The sequence below is a fragment of the Mauremys reevesii genome, linkage group 7, assembly GCF_016161935.1.
Source record: "Mauremys reevesii isolate NIE-2019 linkage group 7, ASM1616193v1, whole genome shotgun sequence".
Classification (NCBI taxonomy): Eukaryota; Metazoa; Chordata; order Testudines; family Geoemydidae; genus Mauremys; species Mauremys reevesii.
In genome coordinates, this window is record NC_052629.1 from 4,525,017 (window position 1) to 4,538,690 (window position 13,674).

A 13,674-nucleotide genomic window follows, 5' to 3' on the forward strand; every position below is an offset into this window, starting at 1 on the left:
CTGCAAAGGTTGTGCAGGTCTGTGCATGTTCCATAGTGTGAATGGAGCGGCGTGGTGCACGGACGGATGCACGCTTGCACAGGCGAATGCATGAAGCATTGATAGATGCGCTCAAGCTCCAGACCCGTCTAAAGAGGCGTTGCCGAAGGCGACGGTCTGGCAGCAGGTGGTTGCCTGGGCCCCGGTGCTACCATGTCCACGTGCAGAGCACTGCAAGCACGCGCCAGCTCCACCTGGGCACAGACCCGCGGCAGAGCGCGCGCCTTCGCTGGTTAGTCCCCGCCCCCTGAGGCAGAGACTCTCTTCCATTGGCTCGCAGAGTTCCGGTAGCCACGCCCCTCTCCCTTCCTCGTACACACAAGAGTCACGCGCTCGCCGGTTGGAAACCCAGCGGGGAGGGGGTGGGGCAGGCTTCAGCAGGGCCCCGCCCCTGCCGCCTCGGCATTGGCTGGGGGACGGCGTCTGGGTCCCGTGCCTGCCCTGATTGGCCGCGCGCGCTGCCGGCTCCGTCCCTGGGATAGGGCTTGAAGCGGCTCCCCTGAGGGCCCGGCAGTCGGCGCCTGTCAGCTCTCGCGGGCAGCCGCTGCCGCCGCCGGGGGATGCTGCCGTCCCGCTATGTTTGGCCCCGGCGGTTCTGATCCCTGACTAAACATGGCGCTGGGCTCGGCCGCGCTGCCCGCTCGGAACATGGCGGGGGGCGGCCGGGGGGCGCGGGTCCTGCTGCTGCTGCTCCTCAGCGGCTGCTGGGGCGAGCAGCCCCCGGCCGGGGGCAGCGGGGCGCCGGGCGAGGCGGAGGAGACGGTGATCATCGGGCTGCGGCTGGAGGACACGGACGACGTCTCCTTCATGCAGCGGGGCGCGCTGCGGGTGAGCGAGCGGACGCGGGTCAAGCTGCGGGTCTACGGGCAGAACATCAACAACGAGACCTGGAAGCGCATCGCCTTCACCGAGCACGAGCAGCGGGCGGGCGGGCGGCCGCCGGCCGAGCAGGAGGACGGGCCGCGGGAGAGCAGCTCCCCGCAGCGCTGCGGCATCCGCACCTCGGACATCATCATCCAGCCGCACATCGTGCTCAAGCGCCGCACCTCGGGCATCATCGAGATCGACATCAAGCCCCTGCGCAAGACCGAGAAGAGCAAGTCCTACTACCTGTGCGTGTCGCGCCCGGCCGCGCTGGAGGCCGCCGGCCCCGAGACCACCTGGGTCTACCACGACGGCGAGGACACGAAGGTGATCGTGGGCGAGGAGAAGAAGTTCCTGCTGCCCTTCTGGCTGCAGGTGATCTTCATCTCCCTGCTCCTCTGCCTCTCGGGCATGTTCAGCGGCCTCAACCTGGGCCTCATGGCTCTGGACCCCATGGAGCTGCGCATCGTGCAGAACTGCGGCACCGACAAGGAGAAGAACTACGCCAAGCGCATCGAGCCGGTGCGCCGCCAGGGCAACTACCTGCTGTGCTCCCTGCTGCTGGGCAACGTGCTGGTCAACACCACCCTCACCATCCTGCTGGATGACATCGCCGGCTCCGGGCTGGTGGCCGTCGTGGTCTCCACCATCGGCATCGTCATCTTCGGCGAGATCGTGCCGCAGGCCATCTGCTCCCGTCATGGCTTGGCCGTGGGTGCCAACACCATCTTCCTCACCAAGTTCTTCATGATGATGACCTTCCCAGCCTCCTACCCTGTCAGCAAGCTGCTGGACTGTGTGCTGGGCCAGGAGATCGGCACCGTCTACAACCGCGAGAAGCTGCTTGAGATGCTGCGGATCACCGACCCTTACAACGATCTGGTCAAGGAGGAGCTTAACATCATCCAAGGGGCGCTGGAGCTGCGCACCAAGACAGTGGAGGATGTGATGACCCCACTCCGAGACTGCTTCATGATCGCTGCTGAGGCTGTTCTGGACTTCAGCACCATGTCTGAGATCATGGAGAGTGGCTACACTCGCATCCCCGTCTTCGAGCGTGACCGCTCCAACATTGTGGACCTGCTCTTCGTCAAGGACCTGGCCTTTGTGGACCCAGATGACTGCACCCCGCTCAAGACGATCACTCGCTTCTACAGCCACCCACTGCACTTTGTCTTCAACGATACCAAGCTTGATGCCATGCTGGAGGAGTTCAAGAAAGGTGGGGCCATGGGGCGTTTGGGGGGCTGGGGCATCTGTGGCTACCCACCCTAGCAAGCTGGGCTGAGAGTAGAGGGGTATGTGGCAGATGGGCATTTGTCCATCCCCCTTGCCCTAAAGGCTGATGTGTGGATCTGCATAGATGTGGGGCTCCTTCTGGTAAACCTGTTTCTGCCTCCCCATTTATTTGTCCACATATAGGAGCTCTGCTGATGTGGCTCTGCAACCCCTAACCCCCCCCCCCCAAATTTTTTGTGGTCCACACTCTCCTTCAGTTAGTCTGAGAGTAAGGAAATTGGGTTGCTGCTGTAGATCCCTAATATCTTCCGGGCTTTGCACACACGTGCTGAGATAAACAAGGCTTTTAAACTTCATTCATAGATTCAGCTGGGCTATTTCGGTGCCATGCTTGTTTGTGTTAGTTCGTCCAGCTGATCTGATTCACGTTTAGGGTCTGTATCTCATGAATAGCCTCAGGGCTTTTTGCACGTTTCTTACAATTTATATTTTACTTGCTTGTTAATGCCACATGCCAGGGTTAACAACCCCTCCCACACACACACTCCCCCTGCCATGTCCTTTGTCCAGTAACCACAAACTGAGCCGTTTGTATACACAATCCTTACTGAACAACACATCCTGGTGTGTGGCATAGCATGTGTGTTGGTTGTCTAAATGTTGGATCAAAGCTACGCTGCAGTTTTGTAACATTTAGCCCAGGAATTTCCAGTCTTGCCTTAGTTGTGGGATGAGCTCTCCCGGCAGAAACATCTGTATTTCTGTTTTGGATTTCTTTTGTCGTAAACAATGGCGGAGCAGCAAGTTTCAGCTCTGTTCCTCTGTAAAGTAATAGAGCGGCTGCTTACATTGTGTAGGGAAATTTTTCCAAAGGGCTGGGAAATGAAGTTCCAAATTAATTGCGTGTTTGTGGAGACCCTTGCTAGGAAACTCAGCAGTGTGGATCGCCTGAACTCTGTCATATCCTGGGAGCTGTGATCAAAGTACTACTGAAAAGTTCAGTCACTGGGAGATAACCTCACTAAAGGAGGAGCTCCTTGGAGCACTATGCCCAGGTAAATAGGGGAATATTAGAGTTAACCTTTTCTCATGGTAACTCCTGCACTTTAGATGAACTCTGTAAATTGCACCTAGGATTTTTCTAGGCAATAAGCTCTGCCATTTAAATTTCTGTTCAGCATCTGATTTGTGTGCTAAGCTTTAAATGATCCCTATGTTTTGACTTCTAATTTAACCCAGTTACTGGGGTTTAAAGGCGGACTACATAAGCTGCAAATTTTGGATTTCCTTTTGATTAAAAATAAATGGGCTATCTTAGTTAGTAAACATTAGTAAGTGCCTTGTTTGTTCACCTGGCCTAATTGAGCTAGTAATTTGAAGCTTTACAGTCCACTTCCTACCAGTTGTTTTGGAGCTGATCAAGGGGCAAGGGAGACTCAGAGACTCACCTGTCTCCTGACTCTTTGACTTGTAGATTCTCTAGTGTAAAAGAGCTTTGGGAAATTGAATTATGTGCTGTCTAGCTTCAAGACTTAATTCTTGGCGTGTTAATATTGATTTCACATTTCTTAGCAATAGTATTCTTTTCTATAAGGTCATTCAGTCTTCTTTAGTTGCTTGACTTAAGGTCAGGGTCACATGGTCTTAAATTTGGTTGAGTAGTGGTGTGTGTATCAAGGAGTCAGAATGACTTTGAAACCTCTGTTTCTCTTACTGAAGGAGTCAAAATTCCACTAGATTTCTGCTAGCAGGGGTTTTCTTGTTTGGTTGTTGGGAGAAGCAGATTTGAGAATTTCAGCCCTTCCAGTGTGGGTGACCAGATATTCCCTGTTGTGATTCATGAGGACAGGGCCGGCTTTAGGAAGTGCGGGGCCCAATTCGAATAGTTTCGACGAGGCTCTGACAGGGATGACAAAAAAAATGTAAAAAAACATGTGGGGCTTGTACTCACTGGGCGGTGCTCCGAGTCTTCGGTGGCACTTCGGGGGCGGGTCCTTCACTCGCTCCAGGTCTTCGGTGGCACTGAAGGACCCGCCGACAAAGTGCTGCCGAAGACCCAGAGCGCCGCCAGGTGAGTAAAAATTAAAAAGGGGTCTCTAGCCAGGGAAGAGATTCTCACTGGGCGCAGGGCCCTCTTAGGCACGGGGCCCGATTCGGGGGAATTGGTGGAATTGGCCTAAAGCCGGCCCTGCATGGGGATTATGATAAAATAGGTATCTTTTGTTTCCCTTATGCATGTACTCTGAAGATCTTTCCATGGTAGTCCCTGAGGACTTGTATACATGGGGAAATTAACCAGCACAGGTTGTGATCCAGTGTGCCTAGAGCAGCCCTCACTGGAAATGCCAAGGTCAGGGCAGATACTCCCAAGACTGGTGGGTAACACTGAAGTTAAACTCCCCCAACCAGTCACAAACTGTGCTTCTGATCCCCCACATTGGTTATCAAGAAGCAAAAATGAAATCTCACAGCCCCCTGTATTGCATTCTAGTTCTATGGCTCACAGTCAGCACATAGGTCCAGTACAATGAGAAGTTATTTAAATAACTCTGCTCACCTATACAAAATGTTCTTCTGACCCCGAAGGGTCAGCCACCTACCAGGTCAGTATAGGTTTGGATCTTACCCAAAATACCACGCTGCCAGCCAATCCTTTACTGTCTAAATCTATAGGTTTATTATGAAGAAAAAAGAACAAGAAGAGAGTTGTTAAATGGTAAAGCAATCACATACCTAAAAAGACTTCAAAGTCCGTATATCAGGTTCTTAGCAGTATTGGTGAGTTTGCTGGCTTGAAAGTCCCTCTGGAAAACATCCGCAGCTTGGATGGGTCATTCAGTCCTTTTGTGCAGAGATTCAGTTTGTAGCAAAGTTAAGAAGCAGGACTGAAGACAAACTTGAGATGATGCAGCTGCCCTTTATAGCCCTTTTGTCATGTGTCTGGTACTTGCTTTGTTTCAAGCACAAACTCATAGCACATGGCATTGAAAGGCCTTAGAGTTCTGTCTATAGGCAAGCCCCTGCATGCCTTGCTGAGTCATAAGGTGTAGTCCTTGGCTCCTTTCAATGGGTTCATTGTACAGCTGATGTCCCTTGATGGGCCATCAAGCAGGCCTAGTGCTGATGCCAATCTGTCTGGGGGTGTCACCCAGAAACACAGCGCAAGTTTGGAAATATAGATATACCGTACATATCTGTAACTCATAATGCAAAGGTGATACAAACATATAAACAAGATGATCATACTTTGCAAATCACAACATTTTCACAGATATTTTACAGGGCATATCTGGTCAGATTCCTTGCTATTTTGCAATAATGATATCAGTGATAGTGTCCCCCAGATTCCATACAGCGTCACACAGGTATTCCAAAATAACTCCCCCATGCAAACACTCTACTCTGAGAAGGGCAACAAAATGATTAAGGGTATAGAACAGCATCCATATGAGATGAGATTAAAAAAGATGAACTTTTTAGCTTGGAAAAGAGATGGGGGGCAGGGGAGGGATATGATAGAGGTCTATAAAATCATGAATGGTATAGAGAAGGTGAATAGGGAAGTGTTATTTACTCCTTCACATAACACAAGAACCAGTGGTCACCCAATGAAATTAATAGGCAGCAGGTTTAAAACAAACAGAAGGAAGTACTTCATACAACACACAGCCTGTGGAACTTGTTGCCAAGTGGTGGTGTTGTATAACGGGGTTCAAAAAAGAATTGGATAAGTTCATGGAGGATAGAAACATCAATGGCTATTAGCCAAGATGGTCAGGGATGCAACCCCATGGTCTGGGTATCACTAGCCTCTGATTGCCAGAAGCTGGGAGTGGATGACAGGTGATGGATTACTCCATGATTGCCTGTTCTGTTCATTCCCTCTGAAGCATCTGGCATTGGTCACTATTGGAACACAGACACTGGGCTAGATGGACCTTTTGTCTGACCCAGTTTGGCCGTTCTTATGTTCTGAAATAAGTGACTTTTCTGGAATATGGCGGAGTTACTTTGGAATAGCTAAACTATTACAGAGTAGATATGCCTGTCAATTTCGTTGTGTAGCTAAGCCATGGTGTTAATGCTTTTTCCATTTCAAACTGACCTCCGCCCCCCACCCCCGAAATGTTTCCTTAAAATACCAGCTCTGTCCTAACCCAGGTTCCTGTTGAAGCATAGATATGATGGAGATGAAGTGCTTCTTTTGTGCCCTTTGAAACTAGCGCAAACATCTGCTAACTTGCCTGATAGGTTTGGGAAATTCTTGCAAAAGTCAGAACCTTTTGAGGAACACTTCCCTAGGGGAAACTTGCACATTTTCGTGGGAGTTTAGTTCATTTTAAGGAGAACATTTTACTATCCTGCACTTCATTCATTTCCAGCACCGTAGAAAGCTTATAATATCTTAATCATCCCCTTCCTTCCCCTCCCCATATGCTGTCCACAATTTCTTGTCATGGGCTTGTAAATTTTACAGTGCTGTCATAGAGTGAGTACTTAAATTGGTAAAGAAATGACCTGTTTTCTCTGAAAACACATTAGTCTGTCAGACAGGGATTGAAGATGGAAACTTTTAGATGGATCTCCTCCCCCCCCCCATTTCTAAGCTGAACAACAGAGTGGAAACTTACAAGGAAAAGCTGGAAAAACTCACCTGCACTGGGTCCTTGTGGGGTATATGCCCCTGATTATTTTGGAAGAGGAATTGATGGCTTTATACTTCATCTGACCTCTGGGCTATGCTCCTGTATGGTGTGGTGCTGAGCAAATTATAATTCTATAATGTTTTGAGTGTAATTAAAAATATGAAACAAATGGAGCTGTACCACCACCCACTCTCATTTAACATCTTAGAGTATGAATAAACGTTGCTTACAAAATAGTAAGCAGAAGGATGGTTTCAAAAAAAGCTTGTGAAAATGGAAGTTTGCTCTTGTCTACAAGAGACTGAATAACTGCTGTCAGATCCTTCTGTATGTGACTTGCACACACTGTTTTAGCTCATCATTCTCTCTCTCTCTCCCTGTTTGTTTAGAAAGAATACAATACAAATTGAGGCCTCTCCCGTAGACATAGGGGACCTAACTACTTTTGTCAGTGCACAGGAAGAAGGGCATGCGTATGTATGTAACACTTGTTACTATTAATGGAGAATGTAGTTCAGGAATGGGAGGGTAGGTCCCATAGACTGGAATAACTCTACTCTGTATTGGTATCGGCTCTGTTGCTGTAAGGAGGAGCGAGGGAATGTAGCATACAAGGAGCTGAATCAGTGGCCTAGAATCCACAGTGGGAAGTGAATTAGGGAAAGAACCTAGTGGATGTCTTGCAAAGAACCTAGTGGACATCTCTCCACTTGCATCCCTTTCCCAGTTGACAAGTTTTTAGTGACACTGTTTCCCTAGGCCCTAGCTGAATGCTATCTGGCATTTCTTGCTGTTTCTGTTTGCTGGCTGATGTTTGCATGTATGATCCTAAATCCAAAGTGTTCTATTTCTAGCTCCCTGCATGCCAAAGCTGCAAGAATTGTGTTGTAATACTAATAGTGTAAAACTGGCACACTTAACATGAACCATTGTACAGCAGCTTTCCTGGTGCCCTTTACAGCTCTGGTATGCAGCAGTTTCTCAATCAGTTTCTTTATATCTGCTACAGTAGGAGATCTGGGGACTTTGAATCTTGTGTTTTGATCTTGTTTTATCTATTTGCTACTACATTATAATAAAGATCAGAGTGGGGAGTGAATAACCTGCTCCATAAATATCGTGGTAATGCAAGGTAACTGTGTGTTGCAGTTCTGAAGCAATGCAGCTCTTACATTTGTTTTCATATTTAAAAGCAGTTCTAGAAAGTGTTTTGAATCCTCATTAAAATCAGTACTAATTAATCTGGACCCTGAGAATTTTCCCCTCCCTGGAACTCATGTCAGATTTAACAGTGATCTAGGAGTTGTGCTTGGTTTCACATACTAGACATCTTGTCTCTCAGTAGTGCATACGTTTGATACCCATGTTCCTAGTCTAGGCTCTACCTGGTGCACGGGACTATATAATATATAGGGGTATGTTCTTAATGTAAGTGCATCAGGATTCTACTTTAGCTGTCTTCTCTATTGGAAGGGTAGAGTAGTGGATGATTAGAGCCATAAGGATGCAAAACTATGTATTTTCCTTGTCTTCAGTTCATGCGACAGTAGATCATGTCAGAAATTCACTCTGTTTACACTCAAGTTAGGTACCTCTTTGATGTAGCTATAGCTCAAAACTGTGCAGTTATTTTTCCTAATTTTTTTTAAGTGACAGAAGTGTGATTCAGAAAATGAGCTCCAATCAAGCCAAACTGTAATTTATAATTTCTCACATGGACAGGCTTTGACTAATAGGTGTGAAATGTCAGTTTTCTACCAGATAACCCACTAGGGTCTGTTTCTTCTGTGCAGTTTCTTGATTGATGTTGTGGTCATAGGCCTGAATAAGAGAAGAATCTGAATAAATCCCCCATGGAGATTATAAGAAGCTTGTAAAACTGTTTCTTGGAAAACAATGTAAATTAAAGTTGCCTGTTATAGAGGCAATAATCTGCATAAAGAAGTGGAAATACGGAGGCTCAGTTTGGAGTTTGTGAAATGTTTTATTTGGGGGGAATTTGCCTCCATGAAATGGGAGGCTTTTAGCACTCTGAGACTGCAGATTTCTCTCCTCTTGCTTCTAGCCCCAGACTGAGATCTATATGAGGGGCAAATGCCACATGGCACCAAACTGCCTCTTGCCATACAAAAGGATGGGGGTCTAAATTAGCTGTTATCGCTCAAGAAAGAGACCTTGGAGTCATTGTGGATAGTTCTCTGAAAACCTTCACTCAATATGCAGCTGCGTTCAAAAAAGCTAACAGAATTTTAGGAACCATTAGGAAAGGGATAGTAAGACAGAAAATATCATAATGCCACTGTATAAATCCATGTTATGCCCACACCTTGCATACTGAGTGCAGTACTGATCACTCTATCTCAAAAAAGATGTATATTAGAATTGGAAAAGGTACAGAGAAGGGCACCAAAAATGATTAAGGGTGTGAAACAGCTTTCATATGAGGAGAGATTAAAAGGACTGGGACTTTTCATCTTGGAAAAGAGACAACTAAGGGAGGTTATGGTAGAGGTCTATAAAATCATGAATGGTGTAGAGAATGTATTATTTACTCTTTTATATAACACAAGAACCAGGGATCACCCAATGAAATTAATAGGCAGCAGGTTTAAAACAGACAAAAAGGAAGTAGGTTTCAGAGTGGTAGCCTTGTTACTCCTCGTTCTTTTTGCTGATACAGACTATTTGTGGCACCGTAGAGACTAACAAATGTATTTGAGCTTAAGCTTTTGCGGGCTAGGAAGTACTTCTTCATGCAACGCCCAGTCATGCAGTGGAACTCGTTGCCAGGGGATGTTGTGAAGGCCAAAAGTATAACTAGGTTCAAAAAAGAATTAAATCATTTCATGGAGGATAGGTCCATCAGAGGTGATTAGCCAAGATGGTCAGGGATGCAACCTCATGCTGTGGGTGTCCCTCGCCTCTGACTGTCAGAAGCTGGGAGTGGATGACAGAGGATGGATCACTTGATTGCCTGTTTGTTTTGTTCATCCCTTCTGAAGCATTTGGCATTGACCACTGTTGGAAGACATGATAGTGGGCTAGACGGGCTATTGGTCTGACCCCCAGTATGGCCGTTCTTATGTCTCTCTGACAGAATAGCTCTTGCAGTTACTGTGCTGCCAGAGGCTTCAGCTGCTGCTAGACTTGCAGGACTCCTTGGGGCCATGTGCCTGTTCCCACACTGTATAGAGGGAAGATATGGGTTGCTGCAGGCAGAACTTGCTCTGGCATGGTAGTGTGGGGAGTAGAAGAACATGTTGGGGAGCACTCACCAGTTTTCCTGTCTTCCAAACATGTATGTATCCCCCACCTTGTTGCGAGGCTTCTGCAGGCCCTAGGGAAAGAGGGGAGTGTGCTGTTTTGAGTCAGTCCTCCCTTTCATGCCTCCGCATATCAGAATCACAGGTACAGGTTCTGCTCAGAAGTGATATGGGGCATCAGGTCCAGATTAGGAGACTACTAGGGAGAGGTTTAAGCAAATTGGCAGCTTTAAAAAACTTTCCTTGAACAGCTGAGATTTGAATCAGTGACATTCACAGGTTTCTCTGAATTTACAAATGATCAGTAACTTGATGGGTCTGCACTCAGATGGAACAAGCAGTCACCTGTTTGTTCCTGCACTTGTTTATGAAGTCTGCAAACGCTTACATTCCTCCAGCGAAGCAGATGGTAGTGAGTCTGCACTTCAGCTGGGGAATTAACCGGGTTTCTGTCTGGCTCCTCCTTCCCTAGCCATCAGTGCTAAGCACAGGTGTAAAAACATGTCAGCTCTCATGGCTGAAAGAACTAATTGATTAGATAATAAGTAACAGGTTCTGTCCCCTCACCCAACACCCTAAGGAGTCACTCTCAGTCAGTCTTTTCAAACTCTGCATGTCTTTCTGTCTTCTGTCTTGAGTCTCTACTGTCTAATGTAATGAATAGCTGTTCACTTCCTCACTAAGGAGTGTTGATTTGTTAACAGCAAATGTATGTGAGATGAACATTTTTATAAGAGCCTGTTTGTGAAACAAATCAGGGAAACGTGACTAATGCCTCAGGTGGAAATTCAAAGTAGGACATTCTGCATTTATTGACAGGCTAATGTCCCTTCCTTGTTGATGGACCATCATGCCAGATACCATTTTTGTCAGTCACTTTCTTTGTCTTGGAACTGACCTTTGTCTTGGAGATCAGGAGCATCCAAATAACTGATGTCAGTGGCAAGTCCTTACAGCATGACCATGGTTAGGTTACTGGTGGCCACACTTAAAGGGCAAGAGAGAGGCATTTCCAAAGATATTTGCTTTGCCTTGAAATGATGAGGGCCACGAATTGGAGCATGGCAATACTTGGTCTCCTTGTACAGTAGCAAAGAATATAACTCACAACTGCAAGATGACTCCACTGTGTAGTTTGACAGTCTATTTTTTTTCTATTGATGCTTCTGCATAGAACATCTGTTTAATATTAACAGCAGTTACTTACTTCAATCCCTTATGTACTGGTGGAAGAATAGCCACAATAGCTGACGCAAAGGGGTGGAACATGCAATTGAGAATGGAAGGAGAGGGAGACTTGCAGAGTAGACTACTCCACTGTCCCACTCCAGCCTGACTTAGTTGGCTGCCTGTAAGCCACACTGCAACCTGAGGCTGTGAGAGGTGTTCTTTCCCATGAATATATCTCATATGTACTGTTGATATTTGAAGCTTTGTTCAGAGTCTCTGAATAACCATGTTGAAGGATGGGACAGAAGTCTCTCTGGCAATATGATGATCTGGGTCATGTATGTATTAAATAGGACACTTTACATCTTGTCCTTTCATTTCTATGACTTGAATGAAAATCTCCACTCATTTTTTGTTTCATCTTTTTTTTTTTTTCCCCTAGTAAAGATAAAATATGTGTCTTTTGCCTATTGAGGTCTCAGAGGCCTTAGTGCAATAGAATAGAAGATGTAATAAAGATGGGCACACAGGAGTGCTATGAATAGGCTGATCTTAATTTCCAGGCTCCAGCAGGCTGATATGGATTACAAAAAAGTTACACCCTTGGAACATGGCAGCGGGTAGTGTCCATGGACTCGAGTGGCTACAACTGAAGCACAGTCAAATTTAAATGTAGTTACGTCTAAAAGTATTCTGTAGTCCAAACCCATAGTCGCTTAATTTGAATCCGCTGCACTGTCCTCTTGGAATGTTATAAGGCAGTCATTGAAAATTTGCAGCTCTCACATGCTAAGGAGAGGCTTGCTTGAGCTTTGCAGCTAAATTGCGTAAATATTCTGTCCTCGATGGGCTGGGCAGGACTTTCCTGCAGTTGCAGGTCTGAGCTGCAGTGACCAGAGCTGAGGCTGGGCACTTGAACTGATCAGGGAACCTGTCTCTCCTGTGCTTGTAGTGATCCCTCTGCTGGACTCAGGCAGTGTGGAGGAGTAAGCTACATAATTTGAAAGTGTAGAGGACAAGAGGTGGACCTGGTTAGTAGGCTGGGACAAGGAGCCTGTGAGGTGGGGACTGGAGGCTCGTAGAGCAGGAGGGAAAATGGACTAAGAGTTGGGTGAGTGTGGAGGCTGGGATTGGGACTGGATGGGCAAGGAGACTGGGACTGGGAGCCAGGGTGGGGAGTCTAGGATGGATGGGCAAGGAGGTGGGATGGGGGAAGGAAGACAGCTCTGACAAGGAGTCAAGGTGTCTGGGGAGAGCTGGCACTCTTGGGCAAAGAGTTTAGGAAAAAGAGCCTTTGGGGGTGGGGGGGAACGGAAGCAGGAGGTGTGGGCAGTAGAACGCAGCTGGAGGCTGTGGTGAGCGAGATACAGATTGGCTGAGGATCGATGAGGTGGGAAAATGAGACTGAGGACAAAACTGTAGGAGACAGTGGGTGAGGGTGTGAGCAAAGAGACAGGGCTTGTCTGGGGACAGGTTGGAGGGGATGGGATGGAATGGGTTGAGATAGGTGTGTGTGTGTGGGGGGGGAATAGGCTGAAGTGTCTGAGTACAAGAGCAAATTCCTCTCTGAAGCCTGGAATGGTACCCAAGATTCCTGAGTCTTGCCATTCCTCCGCTGTCAGCACAGAGCTGTGAAACCCATTGATAGTGCCCCATCCCACTCTTTTGCTGGTTCACATAGCGGGAGTAAGTGGTCACCTTCTGTCAGTACTCCATTAGGTCCACTGAAGGATTCTGGCACTTGAGCTGATGGTTCCAACTCTATTGATGAACCATCTAGTGTCAAAATGGTGCCACATGATGGGATTTGTTTTTTTCAGTTTGCATTTTTCAAAAACTAGAAAATTACGCACAGGCAACCTATGTTAAAAAAACTATTGAGTGGAAAGTCAAGCACTTAGAAGTTACAAAATGCAAGAATTAAGGGTTATTGTGCAACCTTAATTTGACTCTGTTGTGCATATGCAGAGTGATAATCTTTCACTGTATAATCACATATTATCTTTACCACAAGATCCCTGGGGAAGAATATGATAGAAGGAATAAGAGCTTGAGAAACTCTTACGTTATCAACTCTTATCAACCTTTAATACTGTGTACTAAAACAGGGGCGTGGGGCAAATAATGGCCCCTCTGTCAGCCTAGTATATTGGAGTTCTTCCACTGAAATGCTCTCAGAACCATTAGCATTTACCTGATTACAGTGGAATTCATCAGCAATCCTTCCACTTGGCAATATGGGCCACCATCATAAATGAGGTAGTTTTAACCCTTTCACATCTCGCTGAGCAGGCTGTGGTTTGCATTTAAATCTTTGTTGAATTTCTTTGAAATATGCGACATGGTGGAGATGACTAGCTGATTTAGCTTGGTACATTGCAGAGATTATATTGCCAGCTCTAAAAACTTTAGCCTATTTAGAAGATTACAGCGTAGTCTATATGTTGTTGAAT

At 46.7% G+C, this 13,674-nt stretch overlaps 1 protein-coding gene across 20 annotated transcripts in view; it reads left to right on the forward strand.

Annotated features, from left to right (window-relative positions):
• Positions 1-568: 568 nt before the first annotated feature.
• The window catches only part of CNNM2 (cyclin and CBS domain divalent metal cation transport mediator 2), a 214,934-nt gene continuing 201,828 nt past the window's right edge, over positions 569-13,674 (forward strand). For 18 of the 20 annotated variants that reach the window (XR_005583213.1, XR_005583214.1, XR_005583212.1 and 15 more), the window contains exon 1: positions 569-2,125. Coding sequence is in view for 16 of the 20 variants with exons in the window: in XM_039483020.1 (XP_039338954.1) it covers positions 652-2,125 (1,474 nt within the window). In the remaining 4 variants the exon portion in view is untranslated. Of the gene's footprint in view, positions 2,126-2,505; positions 3,348-7,177; positions 7,266-13,674 lie in introns of those variants that run through there. The other 2 variants (XR_005583215.1, XM_039483030.1) reach the window with 2 other exon arrangements.